The sequence below is a fragment of the Mobula birostris genome, chromosome 15, assembly GCF_030028105.1.
Source record: "Mobula birostris isolate sMobBir1 chromosome 15, sMobBir1.hap1, whole genome shotgun sequence".
Lineage (NCBI taxonomy): Eukaryota > Metazoa > Chordata > Chondrichthyes > Myliobatiformes > Myliobatidae > Mobula > Mobula birostris.
This window is the reverse complement of record NC_092384.1, coordinates 71377153-71394734: the sequence shown is the minus strand read 5'-3', so window position 1 is coordinate 71394734 and position 17582 is coordinate 71377153. Positions and strand designations below refer to the sequence as shown.

General features: G+C 44.6%; 1 protein-coding gene across 1 annotated transcript in view; it reads right to left on the bottom strand.

The window, feature by feature from the left end:
- adamts18 (ADAM metallopeptidase with thrombospondin type 1 motif, 18) overlaps window positions 1-17582 on the bottom strand; it is a 185436-nt gene that overhangs the window by 106852 nt on the left and 61002 nt on the right. The window contains exon 9 of the mRNA XM_072279204.1: window positions 11107-11255. Coding sequence (XP_072135305.1) covers window positions 11107-11255 — 149 coding nt within the window. The remainder of the gene's footprint in view (window positions 1-11106; window positions 11256-17582) is intronic.

The window sequence follows — 17582 nt, the reverse complement described above, 5'->3', positions numbered from 1 at the left end:
TTGATTGACTGTAAAGTGCTTTGGAGTGCCCCGAAGTTGTGAAAGTCACCACAGAATACTGGAGGAACTCAGCAGGTCAGGCAGCAACTTTGGAAATGAAGAGTCTCAACACGAAGCAGCGACAGTTCATTCATTTCAAATTTCAAGGTAAATTTTTTGTCAAAGTATTCATGCAGTATACAACTCTGAGGTCCCTCTTCCCAGGATTGCATACTGCATACCTAAATTGACAATAAATTCATTTCCATAGATGCTGCCCGACCTGCTGAGTTCCTCCAGCATTTTGTGTGTGTTGCTCTGGATTTCCAGCATCTGCAGAACTTAAGAAGGGCTTCAGCCCCAACCTTCAGCTGTTTGTTCACTTCCATAGATGCTGCCCAACCTGCTGAGTCCTTCAGCATCTCGTGTGTGTTGATCTGCAGAATCTCTTGTGTTTAAAGCCATGATAGGCCAGGTTCTTCGATCTACATAAAATGCAAAGTATTTTGAAAGGTCTGGTGGACAATTACTCAATGAGCAAAGGCAGCAAATCTCTGTGAGCAGAGGTTGTTTTCTTTGACTTGGCGTCAGATCAATTTGCGCATTACTTTGCTCTGCAGAAAGCCTGCTGTGTGTAGATCATTCGGGAACCGTTTAATCTTTCACCATACTTTTGTGCCAAGTATTCCAGGGCATCTGATCTTGTTAGTTTGACCATAAGACATGGAGTACTGTGCAAAAGTCTTAGGCACCCAAGACTTTTCATATCATTTCAGATGGTAGGCCTCCACAGAACCCTGATCTCAACATCATCGATGCTGTCTCGGGTTATCTGGAGAGAAAGAAGCAAGCAAGACAGCCAAAGTCTGCAGAAGAACTCCCCAAGATGCTTGGAACAACCTACCAGCTGATTTTCTTAGAAAACTGCAAAACAGTTTACCTCAGAGAATTGATGCAGTTTTAAAGGCAACGGTTGGCCATACCAAATATTGATTTGACTTAGCTTTTTTCTGTTTACTGATCTGCCATTCTACCCATGGCTGATGAATTATCCTTCTCATCCTCATTCCCCTGCCTTCTCCCCGTAACCTTTGATGCCCTCACTAATCACAAACCTACCAATGACGGCTTTAAACATACACAATGGCTTGGCCTCCACAGCCGCCCTTGGCAATGAATTTCACAGATTCACCACCCTTTGGCTAAGTCCCAGACTCCCAGACTATGGGAAGTATCCTCTCCACATCTACTCTATCTATGCCTTTTAATATTCAATAGGTTTCAATGAGATCTCCCCTCATTCTTTCAAATTCCATCAAGTACAGGCTCAGAGCTATCAAACTCTCCTCATAACAGTTTTGCTCTTGGGATGAAGGTGGCAGGATACAAGCTTTCTTTAGGTAGAGCACAGAATACAAGAGCAATAAGGTCAAATTATAACTATATAAATCATTGAGCCATGGCTGGACTGATTGCCACACTATTAAGAAGGACATGATTGTACTGGATTGGGTGCAGAGTGACTCAATGGGTCGTTGTGCAGCATAGGATGTTTGAGTTATACAGTAAGACTGGATCGGTTGGGCTTGTTTGCAGACTGTTATAGACACTGGATCATTCCCGGACACACTATGTCTCATACTTCTTCATAGAAGGTCATCATAGAAATGGTGTGGGGTGAGTTGGGGGGGGGGGGTAAAAGGGAGGCACAGAAAGACAAAGTGAGAAATAGACAAGGGGGGGTGGAGAGCTGTAGAAAGGACAGAAGGGTCGAAACTACTAGTGACTAAAGATAGAGTGGAGACAGAGGAAGAGAGTGAGAGAAAGGGAAAAAAAACAGCACGTTGACTGGCAATGCCCACCTCTGGCACACTCTAACTTCAAGTGCATGCCCTCTCTAGATGCTATCTAACAACTCACCAAGTCTCTAACATCTATGACCAGGAACAGGTTTGAGGTGAGAAGGCAAAGATTTAAAGGGGACTGAGAAGCAAGTTTTTCACTCAGAGGGTGGTGTGTACATGGAAAAAGCTTCAGAGGAAGCAGCAGAGGCAGTCATAGTTACAATGTTTAGAAGACATTTGAAGAGGTGCATGGACATGGACTGGGAAGGTTTAGAGCATGGATTCCCAACCTGAGGTCCACAGACCCCTCAGTTAATGGCAGGGGTCCATGGCATAAAAAATGGTTGGGAACCTCTGGATTAGAGGGATAGGGATCGAAGGTAATAGTACAGAATGTAGGAGCCTCACCCCAGGTTCAGGACAGTTATTATTACCCTCAACCCTCATGCTCTTGAGCCAGTGTGGAGGACTTCACTCAACTTCAATTCCCCCACCACAGAACAGTTCAAACAATCTATGGACTCAACTTCAAGGACTCTTCATCTCATGTTCTCCATATTTATTTCTTTTATTATTATTATTATTATTATTATTGTTGTTTTTACTATTTCTCTTTGTATTTGCACAGTTCGTTGTCTTTTGCACATTGGATGTTTGTCTGCCCTGTTGCGTGTGGTCTATCATTGATTCTATTCTGAGATTTACTGAGTATGCCCACAAAATCAAATTTCAGGTCATACGTGGTGACATATACGTACTCTGATAATAAATTTACTTTGAAGTTTGAAAAGGGGGCATATGGCAGCTACTCAGGGTCATACCTCGGTAAGCGTGGAGAAGTTGGGCCGAAGGAGAACAATGGCAACAGCTGATGGGGAGTACTGCCATCCACAGGTTTCCTTCACCTCTTGCATCTTCCGAATTTGAAAATATCCTGAAGATGCTTCATTTTCTCTGTCTAAATCCTGGAGCTTCATGCTCACTGGCACTGCAGGAATTTATCCAAATCACTGCAGTGGATTACATTGATTTCTCGAGGAGATACAGGGATAGGTAATAAACCAAGCACATAAGAACTTAAGAATAGAAGAAACTGGAGCAAGAGTAGGCCATTTGGAATATCAAGTCTATTCCCCATTGAACAAGATCATGGCTAATCTTCCACCTCAACATTTCCCTCCCTCCAATCTCTTCATTCCTCCAGTATCCCACTCAGCAATTAATAACTGAATATCCATGATATTCTGAGGTAGAGAATTCAAAAGATTCACCACTCTCTAAGTGTAGATATTTCTTCTCATTTCCTCCTCCTGAATGTGCAATTACATTCTGTGTTTCCTCACTTGCAAACCCAAGTCAGTTCAGAATGGCAAAAACATGTCCTCCACAAGGCTGTGTGCGCCTACCACCACATCAGCCTCCGCACAAAATTCTCCGGAACTTCCGCCATCTCCAATGAGATCCCCCCCACCAAGCACATCTTTCCCTCCACCCCCCCCCGACACTTGCCGCTTTCCGCAGGGATCACTCCCTATATGACTCCCTTGTCCATTCATCCCTCCCCACAGATCTACCTCCTGGCACTTACCCTTGGAAGCAGAACGAGAGCTACACCTGCCCCTACACCTCCTATCATTCAGAGCCTCAAACTGTCCTTCTAGGTGAGGCGACACTTCACTTGTGAGTCTGTTGGGGCCATATACTGTGTCCAGTGCTCCCAGTGTGGCCTCCTGTATATTGGTGAGATCTGATGTAGATTGGGAGACCGTTTTGCCAAGCACTTATGCTCCATCAGCTAGGGGAAGCGAGATCTCCCAGTGGCCACCCACTTTAATTCCACTTCCCATTCCCATTCCAATACGTCAATCCATGGCCCCCTCTACTGTCACAATGAGGCAACACTCAGGTTGGAGGAACACCACCTTATATTCTGTCTGGGTAGCCTCCGACCTAATGGCATGAACATTGATTTCTTGAACAACCGGTAATAGCCCCCACCCCCCCTTCAGCATTGCCCATCCCCCTTTCCCTCTCTTGTCTTATATCCTTGCCTGCCCATCACCTCCTCTGGTGCTCCTCCCCACTTTTATTTCTTTGCTGGCCTTCTGTTCTCTCCTATCTGACTTCTCCTTCTCCAGCCCTGTATCTCTTTCATCAATCAACTTCCCAGCTCTTTACTTCATCCTTCCCCCTCCTGGTTTCACCTATCACCTGGTGTTTCTCTCTCCCATCCTCCATCTTCTAAATCTACTCCTCACCTTTGTTTCTCCAGTCCTGCTCAAGGGTTTCGGCCTGAAAAGTTGACTGCATTTTTTTCCATAGATGCTGCCTGGCCTGCTGAGTTCCTCCAGCATTGTGTGTGAGTTGCTTGGATTTCCAGCATCTGCAGATTTTCTCTCGTTTGTGTGCCTAGCCTCCTGCTCTACTCACTTTGTACTTATGACTCTCTCGCAAAGCAGAGCTCAAATGCCATATTCAAGTTTGCTGCTGTCATAGGCCAAATCAAAGGAGATGATGAATAAACATACAGGAGGAAAACTGAAAATCTGGCTGAGTGGTACCATAACAACAACCTCTCACTCAATGTCAGCAAGACCAACGAGCTGATTATAGACTTCAGAAAAAGAAAACTTCAGGCAATGAGTCAGCCCTCATCAGAGAATCAGAGATGGACAGTGTTAGCATCTTTAAATTCCTGGATGTTATTATTTTGGAGTCCTGGGCTCAGCACTTAAGTGCAATTATGAAGAAAGCCCGGCAGTATCTCTACTTCCTTAGGAGTCTGTGAGATTGAGTATGACATCTAAAACATTGAGATCTTCTATAGATGTGTATGGGAAGTATATTGACTGACTGGTATGGGAACACCAATGCCCTTGAACAGAAATTTCTACCGGAAGTAATGAATATGGCCCAGTCCATTACAGGTAAATCCCTCCCAACTGTTGAGCATGTCCAGATAAAATGCTGTCACAGGAAAGCAGCATCCATCATCAGGGACCTCCACCACCCAGGATGTACTCTCTTCTCACTGCTACCATCAAGAAGGTACAGGAGCCTTAGGATTCGCTCTACCAGGTTAAGAAACAGTTACTACCCCTCAACCATCAGGCTCTTGAACAAAGGGGATAACTTCACTTGTTCCATCATTAAAATGTTTCCACAACCAATGGACTCACTTTCAAGGACTCTCTGCTTCATGTTCTCCATATTTATTTATACTGTTGTTCCTTCTTTTTGCATTTGCACAGTTTGTTGTCTTCTACACTCTGCTTGAAAGCCCTAGTTTGGCAGTTGTTCTTTGATTCCATTATAGTTTCTATTCTGTATATTTGTTTAGTATGCACACAAGAATGCTCAAGGTTGTATATGGTGACATACATATACTTTGATAATAAATTTCACTTAAAACTTTGAATGACCTCCTCCATATTCTGAGATGGTATCCTACCTGTATACTCCTCGGTCATGGCAAACATCTCCCCCACCACCCAGGCAAAACTTGAAACAAAATTAGAAAATCCTGGTATAACTCAGCATCTGTGGAAAAAGAAACTGTGGACATTTCAGGTACGGGATCTTCCATCAGCATTAGGAAGGAGAGAAACAAGTTTCTTTAGTTGACATGGAAGGTAGTGGGAGAGCTCTGGGTAGAACACAGGGAGTACCTCAGACTGGGTGAAATTGTGTGGCAGACATGAAACTGCAGATGCTGGACTCTGGAGCAAATATCAAAATACCGGAGGGGCTCAGAGGGTCAGGCAGCTTTGTGGAGGGAGACAGAGAGTTGAGGCTTTGGCTCGGCACCTTTCACCTGAGATTACGTAGCAGTTAACTATCAGATAAACTCCGGTTGTCTGCGCGCTGTGTTGCCAAAGTCCATGCAATGTTGTGTTGTCTGGCCTGCAGGGACTTGTAGAGTGCTCAGAGTGTAACACCCATTAGATCGGTCACCTGACCAGTGTTGAGCTGCAGGATTGAGGAGTGCTGTTCCTCTCAGACAGAGGCTGGTTGGAGCTGGAATGCTCACTGGATGCAAGGTCAAACAGAGAGAAAAAAATACTCACCGTCTTCCAGCCAAGACACTCCTTTTCCATGAATAATCTGCTAAGTGACCCTGGTGTGAACTTAATTCTGGCGAAAATCTGATTCTTTATTAATCCACGCCATTTGTTAACTGTTTTATCAAGAAGTCAGAAGGAAAGGAGCAGGAGGGAGCCTGTTGTGATTGCTCCACATTCAATGACATCATGTGTATTATCTCAGTCCACTCCACTGACATGCTTTAATTCTACACAATTCCTCACACTGCTCAAAAAACTATCACTCCCATCTTGAAGGCATCAATTATACCAGCACACATAGTCATAGAGCACCACAGCATAGAAACAAGCCCTTCTGTCCATCTAGTCCAGAGGTTTCCAAACTTTAATATGCCATGGACCAATACCATTAAGCAATGGGTCCATGGAGCGCAGGTTGGGAACCCCTGATCAAGCCCAAGCCAAACTCTTATTCTGCCTCATCCTATTGGCCTGCACTCAGACCATAGACATCCATACCCCTACCATCCAGGTACCTATCCAAAATTCTCTTAAATGCTGAAATCAAATCCACCACTTCCGCTGGCAGCTCGGTCCACATTCTCACCACCCTCTGAGTGAAGAAATTTCCTCTCATATTCCCCTTAAACATTTCACCTTTCACCCTTACCCAATGACCTCTAACTTTCATCTCACTCAAACACAGTGGAAGAAACCTGTTTGCACTTACCCCTCATAATTTTATATGCCTCCATCAAATCTCTCATCATTCTTCTACACTCTCTAGCTTTCTGTGGGCAGGAAGATTGAAATTGAAAGATCGGCGCCACAGTAGCGTAGCGGTTAGTGAGATGCTCTTAGATCTCAGGGTGTTCTGTAGTTTGGAGTTTACTTCCAGTGTAAGGACTCTTTGTACATCCTATCCATGGATTGTGTGGGTTTCCTCCAGGTCATCTGGTTTCCTCCCAAAATCCAAAGACATATTAGAACATAGAACATAGCACATTACAAGCCTTTCGGCCCACAATGTTGTGCTGACGGTGTAACCTACCCTAGAAACTGCCTAGAATTTCCCTACTGCATAGCCCTTTATTTTTCTAAGCTCTATGTACCTATCTAAGAGTCTCTTAAAAGACCCTATTGTATTGGGTAAGTATTGGTCATTGTACATTGTCCCATGATTAGGTTAGAGTTAATCATGTTTGTCGGGGCTTGCTGCTGTGACAGCATGGTTTGAAGAGCTGGAAAAGCCTACTCTGCACTTATTTCTAAATAAAAATAAAATTTCTACGCCTTTTCCCTATAAATTCTCCTGAACAGTCCTACTGTAATTATTCAGCTTATTGTCCACTCAAAAGATAGTTTAGCTTAATCTGTCACGTCTACAACACACAGAAGCATCAATCTACCTGTGCGCGTCATTTGCGCCAACAACCAACACAGTCCGAGGATGGCGGGGGGCAGTCTGTAGGTGCTGCCATGCTCTAGTACCAACATATTATGCCCACAGCTTATGAATCCTAACCTGAACATCTCCGGAATGTAGAAGGAAACCGGAGCAGGCAGAGAAAACCCATGTGGTCACGAGGAGAATGCAGAAGCTTCTTGCAGGCAGTGGCAGGAATTAAACCCCAATCTGTGAAGCATTATGCCAGCCGCCATGCGCCTGAACACCCAGCAGTAACGAGGCAAGGACAGCAGATGCTGGAATCTAGAGCGACAAGCAAACTGCAGGAAGCGCTCAGCGAGTCGAGCAGCGTCTGTAGGGGGAAAAGGAATAGCTGACGTTTTGGGCAAAAACCATGCATTAGAACCGGTGCAGGGTTTCAGCCCAAGATATTAGACAATTCCCATTGAGCACATCTACGTAAAACACGTTGCAGGAAAGCAGCATCCATCATCAGGGACCCCCACCGCCCAGGACCTGCTCTTTTCTCGCTGCTGCCATCAGGAAGAAGGTACAGGAGTCCCAGGACTCACACAAACAGGTTCAGTAACAGTCATTATCATTCTGCCATCAGGCACTTGAACCAGAGAAGATAACTTCACTCAAGTTCACTTGCTCCATTATTCAAGTGTTCCCACAACCAACGGACTCATTTTCAACCACTCTCCATCTCATGTTCTCCATATTTATTGCTTATTTATTTATTACTACTATTTCTATTAGTATTATATTATTACTATTAATATTATCTTTTTGTATTTGCATATTTTGTTGTCTTTTCCACACTAGCTGAACATCCAAGTTGGTCCGGTGTTTTATTGATTCTGTTACGGTTATGGATTATGGATTTATTGAGTATGCCCATAAGAAAATGAATCTCAGGGTTGTATATGGTGACATATATGTACTTTGATAATAAATTTACTTTGAATGTTGAGTTCCTCCAGTAGATTGTTTGTAACACCCACCAGTATATCCCTGCTACAGCCTTCCCCTCGATTTGCCACCACTGCTGATTCCAATCTGTCACAGTGTGTAGGATGCTACGAGTGCTACTTCAGTGTTAATCCTGCAGCTTTCTCCAAGTTGGGTACAGGGTAGGACATGCTTCGATTTATTCCAGACAAAGCAGTTATTAAGGTGCTGTCAACTGCCTGTCAGGTGTGGTTGTGTCTTGCTAAGCTAACAGAGCCACTACACATGCAAATGACATTCAAATAACTTCAGGTTTGAACAACCATCCTTTAGTTTTGGTAACAGTAGCTTAGTAACCAGCAGTGGAAATGCATCTGTGTGACTTCCCCTTGTCTTCTGTTTTAAAAATTGGCTCCCAAACCAATGATGTTCACTAACACACAAAATGCTGGAGAAATTCAACAGGTCAGGCAAGGAAATGAACAGTCAATGTTTCAGGCCAAGACCCTCCATCATGACTCTTCATCAGCTCTCGGTCCGAAACGTCGACTAGTCATTTCCCTTCATAGAAGCAGCCTGGCTTGCTGAGTTCTTCTAGCATTTTGTGTCTGTTGCTTAAGATTTCAGCATCTGCAGAATCTTTTGAGTCTCCAATGAGAGAGAGAGGATTTTGAAAGATTCGCTTCACTTGTCATAAGTACATCAAAGCATACAGTGAAATGTGTCGTGTGTGTCCAATCAAATCAGCAATGACAGTGCTAGGGCAGCCTACAAAATGATCAAGATACATTTATTATCAAAGTATGTGTGCAGTATACAACCCTGAGATTCGTTGTCTCCAACCAGCCATGAAACAAAGAAAACCATGGAAGTCATTCAAAAAAAAACATCAAACCCCAGCCCCCCATGCAGAAAAAAACATATCACACAAATGGCAACAAGGAAGGACGGCTGAAAACACAGAATATAAAGAAACAAAAATTGATGCCACGCTGCGGCACCAACATCGTATGCCCACAACTCACTGACCCCAACTCATACATCACTGGACTGTGGGAGGAAACCCATGTGGTCACGGGGAGAACGTACAAACTCCTTACAGATGGTGGCGGTGCTCGAACCCTGTTCTTACAGCCAGTGTGCTGTAAAGCACTGCTCACTGCTATGCTACCATGCCACTCATTCCAAGATTCCAAACCAGAGATACGATAGTGACCAGATGTTCTGTTTTCAGTGTTGATATAGCAAAGACATAAATGCTACCCCTGGTCTTCTTCAGTAAATACCGTCACCTTAGGTTCGGAGGCAGATGAGACCGGAGGGTTTAAGCTTTAAGGGGGGTATTGATAAGCTGAGACTGTCTTTCCTGGAGCACAGAGGGCTGAGGCGTGACCTGAGAGAGGTTTATAAAATCATGAGGGTTTGCACAGGGTAAGGGGAGTCCAAAACTAGAGGGGATAGGTATAAAGAGAGGCCGGGGAAGCAAGTTTTGCCAAACATACGGTGGTGAGTATATGGAATTGAACCGCATCAGATCGATTGCGAGAATATGGCAAGTGCCCGTGTGACCGACAGATCGCACGGTTTAGGACCGGACCTCCGACATGCAGAAGGCACTGTCTTTTTGGTGCTGGCTTTGAACACGCATGATTTTTGTCTCGGTGGGCTCGGTTCATTGCTCCTGCACTTAAAGTTGCCCAGCACGCACGTTACTAACACGACTCAGTAAAAAGGTTGAATCGTATCACTCCGTTGTCAGTCTTGCTCTGCGCACATGTAACAGAGATGAGCTGTCAAAAGAAAATGGTAGAAGCAGGTGCAATTACTATATTCAAAATGCATTTGGATAGTTACATGGATGGGGAAGATTTAGAGCAGGGGTTCCCAACCTTCTCTATGCCATGGGCCAATGCCATTAAGCAAGGGGTCCGTGGACCCCACAGGTTGGGAACCCCAGGTTGAGAAGGATATGTGTCAAATGCAGACAACTGAGATTACCACAAGTAGTCAACCTGGTCGGAGAGGGTGAGTTGGTCCGAAGGGCCTGTTTCCATGCTGTTTAACTCTGAGACTCTATAAGAGAGTCCTGAGGAGACTGAGGTCCTTTAACATCTGCCGGACGATGCTGAGGATGTTCTACAAGTCTGTGGTGGCCAGTGCGATCTTGTTTGCTGTTGTGTGCTGGGGCAGCAGGCTGAGGGTAGCAGACACCAACAGAATCAACAAACTCATTCGTAAGGCCAGTGAAGTTGTGGGGATGGAACTGGACTCTCTCACGGTGGTGTCTGAAAAGAGGATGCTGTCCAAGTTGCATGCCATCTTGGACAATGTCTCCCATCCACTACATAATGTACTGGGTGGGCACAGGAGTACATTCAGCCAGAGACTCATTCCACCAAGATGCAACACGGAGCGTCATAGGAAGTCATTCCTGCCTGTGGCCATCAAACTTTACAACTCCTCCCTTGGAGGGTCAGACACCCTGAGCCAATAGGCTGGTCCTGGACTTATTTCATAATTTACCAGCATAATTTACCTATTACTATTTAACTATTTATGGTTTTACTACTATTTAATTATTTATGGTGCAACTGTAACGAAAACCAATTTCCCCCCGGGATCAATAAAGTATGACTATGACCATGACTATGACTATGAGAGGTGCAATGGTGATTTACGACCAATAGGGTTGGCTCTTGGGGTCCATAGAGGGTTAAGCTGAATGGCTGCCATGCTAAGTGAGGGAACCAAGGTGAGGGCTTTGGGAATGCCACAAAATCAGCAGCTGTCATTGACATCCCTCTCTTGACAAGCCCACAGGAGCTTTCCCCGGTAAAAGGCTGGGCGATCTAGCCACAACCCATGCAACTGCCCTTACTTTGGATTGTTGCAGTGTCTCTCCTGGTAGGACACTCCACCGCCGCAGGTCCGGGAGCACTCCGACCACTCTGACCAGCCGGACCACTGACCGTTGATGGGCTTGGGCCCGTTGTCACCCAGTTTCAGGCACTGACCTCGCCGGCACCACTGATGAAGCAAAGGAACCAGGGGTTAGACCAGTGAACATTACAGCACCAGACAGGCCCTTCGGCCCGTGATGTTATGCTGACCTTTTGACCTGCTCCAAGCTCACTCAAACCCTTCCCTCCGACATCGCCCTCCAGTTTTCTTTCATCCATGTGCCTAATCTAAGAGTCTCTTAAATGTCCCTAATGTATCCGCCTCTACCTATAGACTCACTTTCAAGGACCCTACAACTCATGTTCTCAATATTTATTACTTTTATTTTGTTTTTTTCATTGTTGTGTTTGCACAATTTGTTGTCTTCTGCATATTGGTTGCTGTTATGCTGTGTAACTCCAAAACATTAAAACTAATTAAAAGAACAACACAGAGCCGGGATAACTTATGTGCATGAGCTTTGTTTTTACTTTTAGAGAGACGTGCATGTCTGACATGGTATAACGTGTAAAGCATTATTTAAACAAAGAATTCTTAATCAAACAATATACTTACAATACTAGTCAAATATTACTGGAATATTTAAACTGTCATTCATTCTTTGGGGCACTCTGTTTTTATGGATGTTTGCAAAGAAAAAAGAATTCGGGTGTTCTGCACAAGGACTCCCAGGTCTCTTTGCATCTCAGATTTTTGGATTTTCTCCCCATTTAGAAAATAGTCTGCACATTTATTTCTTCTACCAAAGTGCATGACCGTGCATTTTCCAATATTGTATTTCACTTACCACTTCCTTGCCCATTCTCCTAATCTGTCTAAGTCCTTCTGCATCCTACCTGTTTCATCAACACTCTGGCCCCTCCACCAATCTTCATATCATCTGCAAACTTGGCAAGAAAGCCATCCATTCCATCATCTAAATCATTTATATATAGTAGAAAAAGAAGTGGTCCCAACACCGACCCTTGTGGAACACCACTAGTCACTGGCAGCCAACCAGAAAAGGATCCTTTTATTCCCACTCACTGCCTCCTACCAATCAGCCAATGCTTTAACCACGCCAGTAACTTTCCTGAGGGGGAAAGCCTGCATGCATTTGCACTATCTACACTTTTCATAATTCTGTATCCTCAATAAGATCTCTCCTCATTCTCCTGCACTCCAGGGAATAAGTCCCAACCCATTGGGGTTTACGTTGCGGCCAATGACCTTGGTTCAATAAGGGATTCGTACGTACCGCGCATGGGTTTCTTCCGACATTCCAAACACATGCGGGTTAGTGGTTTAATTGGTCACATGGGGGCAACTATGTGGTATGAGTTCATTGGGCTGGAAGAGCCTGTAATTGTGCTGTAACTTCAAATAAAAGATAAAGTATTCAACCTTATCCTAACTCATGTTGCGATGCATCCGTGGGAGGAAAGGAATTTCCAATGTCTTGAGTCAAAACCCTGTATCAGGACTGAGAGTGGATTGGGTCAGTGTAAAGGGGTGAATGGCATTGTGAGCCCAAATACGAGCTCAGCAGACCAAACCCAGGAGTCGTGCAAAAAGACACAGTGGCTTACAAAAATGCCTCTGAAGTGACAAATCTCTCAAAATAAAATGTCTACAAGAAAGTTCACATCAAAGTTCAAGGTACTTATACATCACCATATACTACCCTGAGATTCATTTTCTTACAGGCATTCACAGTAGAGCAAAGAAACATATCAGAATCAATGAAAAGCTGTACACAAAGACTGACAAAAAAAATCATTGTGTAAAAGATGACCAACAGTGCAAATACAAAAAAAAACAATAATAAAGAAATAAGTAAATAACATTGAGAACATGAGTTGCAGAGTCCTTGAAAATGAGTCAATAGGTTGTGGAATCAGTTCAGTGTTGTTGTGAGTGTGGTTGTCCACGCTGGTTCAGGAGTCTGATGGTTGAAGGGTAATAACTGTCCCTGACCCTCCTTTATCTCCTTCCCAATGGCAGCAGAGAGAAGAGAGCATGGCCCGGATGGTGGGAGTCCTTGTTGATGGATGCTGCTTTCTTGTGGCATGGGCCCTTGCAGACACGCTGAGTGGTGGGGAGAGTTTTTCCTCTGACGGACTGGGTCGCATCCACCACTTACTGTCAGCTTTCTCATTCTCTGTGGCTGAGTATCCTTAATTCTTGGCTTATAGAGACTGGCACTTTGCTTCCTAAGCTAGACTGTCCAGCTGAGCTGAAAGCGGCCAGTAAACAGCAGTTTCATTTGTAGTTCCATTTCACCCCACCATTTCTAGTCTTCACTAAGAGGATTAACACTTGACATAAAAGGCGACATTAACTGATTGATTCCAGCTGAGGTAATCGCTTTAGCCCTAACCATGTTTAGTCCTTTCTGCAGGGAACCCCTATAGCAAGCAAATTGCAATCATGTGATAACTTCTGTGGTCTAATTGTTGGGGAAGAAAGAGATACAGTATAATTAACGTTAGCAACCCAGCCTTGGCGGTGTGCCAACATTCATCTCATGCCATCAGCTGAGGGCAGCTTTCCACTTCCACTCTGTGATTCATCATTCCACGTTTCCTCTCAGCACACACTTTCAAGCTTCACGCTCAGTATCAAGTACTGGGCCGTAACCTCATCGAGATGTCGGTGTGCGCGCGGTCATCTCAACACCCCAGCAGACCTTATTTAAAGCAGACATTGAAACAGGGTTCAATTTTCTATCCTGAAGACACAGACTCAGAATGCAAAGAGGCAGGCATGGTTGATAAAGATGCTCAGGATGTGCACTGCCTGGCTCTGTTGAAGACAATCACCAACTATCACAGGCTACCTCCAACCTTCAAGATTAAGCCCTGGGGCCCCTGAAGCCAGTTGGAGGTCAGTCAACTCAATAGCATGAGGTAGCGTAGCGGCTACCGTAACGCTTTACCGTGCCAGCAACCTGGGTTCAATTCTGCCACTGCCTGCAAGGAGCTTGCAAGTTCTCTCCCTGACCATGTAGATTTTCTCTGGGTGCTCTGGTATCCTTCCTTATTTCAAAAAAAGCTTACGGGTTTGAGTTAGTCATTGTGAACATGCTACGTTGCCGTAGGAGGTATGGCAACACGAACATCCTTGGACTGTGTTGGTCATTAATGCAAATGACACATTTCATTATGCGTTTCACTACAAAGAAGGTTCACCAGATTGATTCCTGGGATGGCAGGACTTTCATATGATGAAATACTGGATCGACTAGGCTTATACTCGTTGGAATTTAGAAGACTGAGGGGGGATCTGATTGAAACGTATAAAATCCTAAAGGGATTGGACAGGCTAGATGCAGGAAGATTGTTCCCGATGTTGGGCAAGTCCAGAACGAGGGGTCACAGTTTGAGGATAAAGGGGAAGCCTTTTACGACCGAGATGAGAAAAACCTTCTTCACACAGAGAGTGGTGAATCTGTGGAATTCTCTGCCACAGGAAACAGTTGAGGCCAGTTCATTGGCTATATTTAAGAGGGAGTTAGATATGGCACTTGTGGCTAAAGGATCAGGGGGTATGAAGAGAAGGCAGATACAGGGTTCTGAGTTGGATGATCAGCCATGATCATACTGAATAGCAGTGCAGGCTCAAAGGGCCGAATGGCCTACTCCTGCACCTATTTTCTATGTTTCTATGTTTTGATGTACACAGAACAGTATAGCACAGGAACACATCCTTTGGCCCACAATGTTGTGCTCAACTAAAAGCAAACCAAAAACACCCAAACACTAATCCTGCTTACCTACATCATGTCCACATCCCTCCATCTTCCTTACATCCATGTGTCCATCCAAACATAGAAAACATAGAAAATAGGTGCAGGAGTAGGCCATTCGGCCCTTTGAGCCTGCACCGCCATTCAGTATGATCATGGCTGATCATCCAGCTCAGAACCCTGTACCAGCCTTCCCTCCATACCCCCTGATCCCTTTAGCCACAAGGGCCATATCTAACTCCCTCTTAAATATAGCCAATGAACTGCCCTCAACTGTTTCCTGTGGCAGAGAATTCCACAGATTCACCACTCTCTGTGTGAAAAGGTTTTTCCTAATCTCAGTCCTAAAAGGCTTTCCGTTTATCCTCAAACTGTGACCCCTCATTCTGGACTTCTCCAACATCCGGAACAATCTTCCTACATCTAGCCTGTCCAATCCCTTTAGGATTTGATATGTTTCAATAAGATCCCCCCTCAGTCTTCTAAATTCCAACGAGTATAAGCCTAGTCGATCCAATCTTTCATCATATGAAAGTCCTGCCATCCCAGGAATCATCTGGTGAACCTTCTTTGTACTCCCTCTATGGCAAGGATGTCTTTCCTCAGATTAGGGGACCAAAACTGCACACAATACTCCAGGTGTGGTCTCACCAAGGCCTTGTACAACTGCAGTAGTATCTCCCTGCTCCTGTATTCGAATCCTCTTGCTATGAATGCCAGCATACCATTCGCCTTTTTCACCGCCTGCTGTACCTGCATGCCCACTTTCAATGGCTGGTGTATAATGACACCTAGGTCTCGTTGCACCTCCCCTTTTCCTATTCGGCCACCATTCAGATAATAATCTGTTTTCCTGTTTTTGCCACCAAAGTGGATAACCTCACATTTATCCATATTAAATTGCATCTGCCACGAATTTGCCCACTCACTTAACCTATGCAAGTCACCCTGCATCCTCTTAGCATCCTCCTCACAGCAAACACTGCCACCCAGCTTCGTGTCATCCGCAAACTTGGAGATGCTGCATTTAATTCCCTCATCCAAGTCATTAATATATATTGTAAACAACTGGGGTCCCAGCACTGAGCCTTGCGGTACCCCACTAGTCACCGCCTGCCATTCTGAAAAGGTCCCGTTTATTCCCACTCTTTGCTTCCTGTCTACTAACCAATTCTCCATCCACATCAATACCTTACCCCCAATACCGTGTGCTTTAAAGTTTGCACACTAATCTCCTGTGTGGGACCTTGTCAAAAGCCTTTTGAAAATCCAAATATACCACATCCACTGGTTCTCCCCTATCCACTCTACTAGTTACATCCTCATAAAATTCTATGAGATTCGTCAGACATGATTTTCCTTTCACAAATCCATGCTGACTTTGTCCGATGATTTCACTGCTTTCCAAATGTGCTGTTATCACATCTTTGATAACTGACTTTAGCATTTTCCCCACCACCGATGTCAGGCTAACCGGTCTATAATTCCCCAGTTACTCTCTCCCTCCTTTTTTAAAAAGTGGGGTTACATTAGCCACCCTCCAATCCTCAGGAACTAGTCCAGAATCTAAAGAGTTTTGAAAAATTATCACTAATGCATCCACCATTACTTGGGCTACTTCCTTAAGCACTCTGGGATGCAGACCATCTGGCCCTGGGGATTTATCTGACGTCTTTTATTTAACGTCTCTTTAAAGCCTCAAATGTATTTTCCTCTACCACCATATTAGACAGCGCATTCTAGGCATCCACCATTTTCTGAGTAAAAAACTTACCCCTCAATTCCCTACCCCATCCCACCTTCAATCCATGCCCTTTGGTATTAGACATTTCCATCCTGGGAAATGGATACTCTCTGCCCACTCTTTCAATGCCACTCAAAATCTTATAAGCCTCTTTCAGCTCTCTCTCAGCCTCCGGCACTCCAGAGAAAACAACCTAAGTTTATCCAGCCTCTCATGATAGCACATGCCCTCTAAACCAGGCAGCATCCTGGTAAACCTCTCCTGCACCCTTTCCAAAGCCTCAACATCCTTCCTATAGTGGAGCAACCAGAACTGTGTGCAATACTACAAATGTGGCCTAACCAGGGTTTTATAGAGTTGCAACATAACCTCTTAACTTTTGAACTCAGTGCCTCGACTAATAAAAGCAAGAATTCCATAAGTCTTCTTAACCACCCAATTTAGATGTCTAGCCACTTTCAAAGAGCTATGAACTTAGACCCCAAGATCCCTCTGCTCAGCAACAATGTCAAGGATTTTGCCCTTAACATAGTACTGTTTCCCTGCATTTGCTCTACCAAGGTGCAACACTTCACATTTGGTTAAACTCCATCTGGGATTTCTCTGCCCATATCTGTAACTGATCTATATTGTGATGTATTCTTTGCCAGTCTACTACATTATGTAAAACTCCACCAATCTTGGTATCATCTGCAAACTTACTAACTTACCCATCTACATTTTCATCCAGGTCACTTATACACAACACAAAACAGCAGAAGTCCCAGCACAGATCCCTGTGGAACACCATTAATTCTCCTGTCTCCTGAGGAGACTGAGGTCCTTTAACACCTGCCGGACGATACTGAGGATGTTCTACGAGTCTGTGGTGGCCAGTGCTATCATGTTTGCTGTTGTGTGCCGGGGCAGCAGGCTGAGGGTG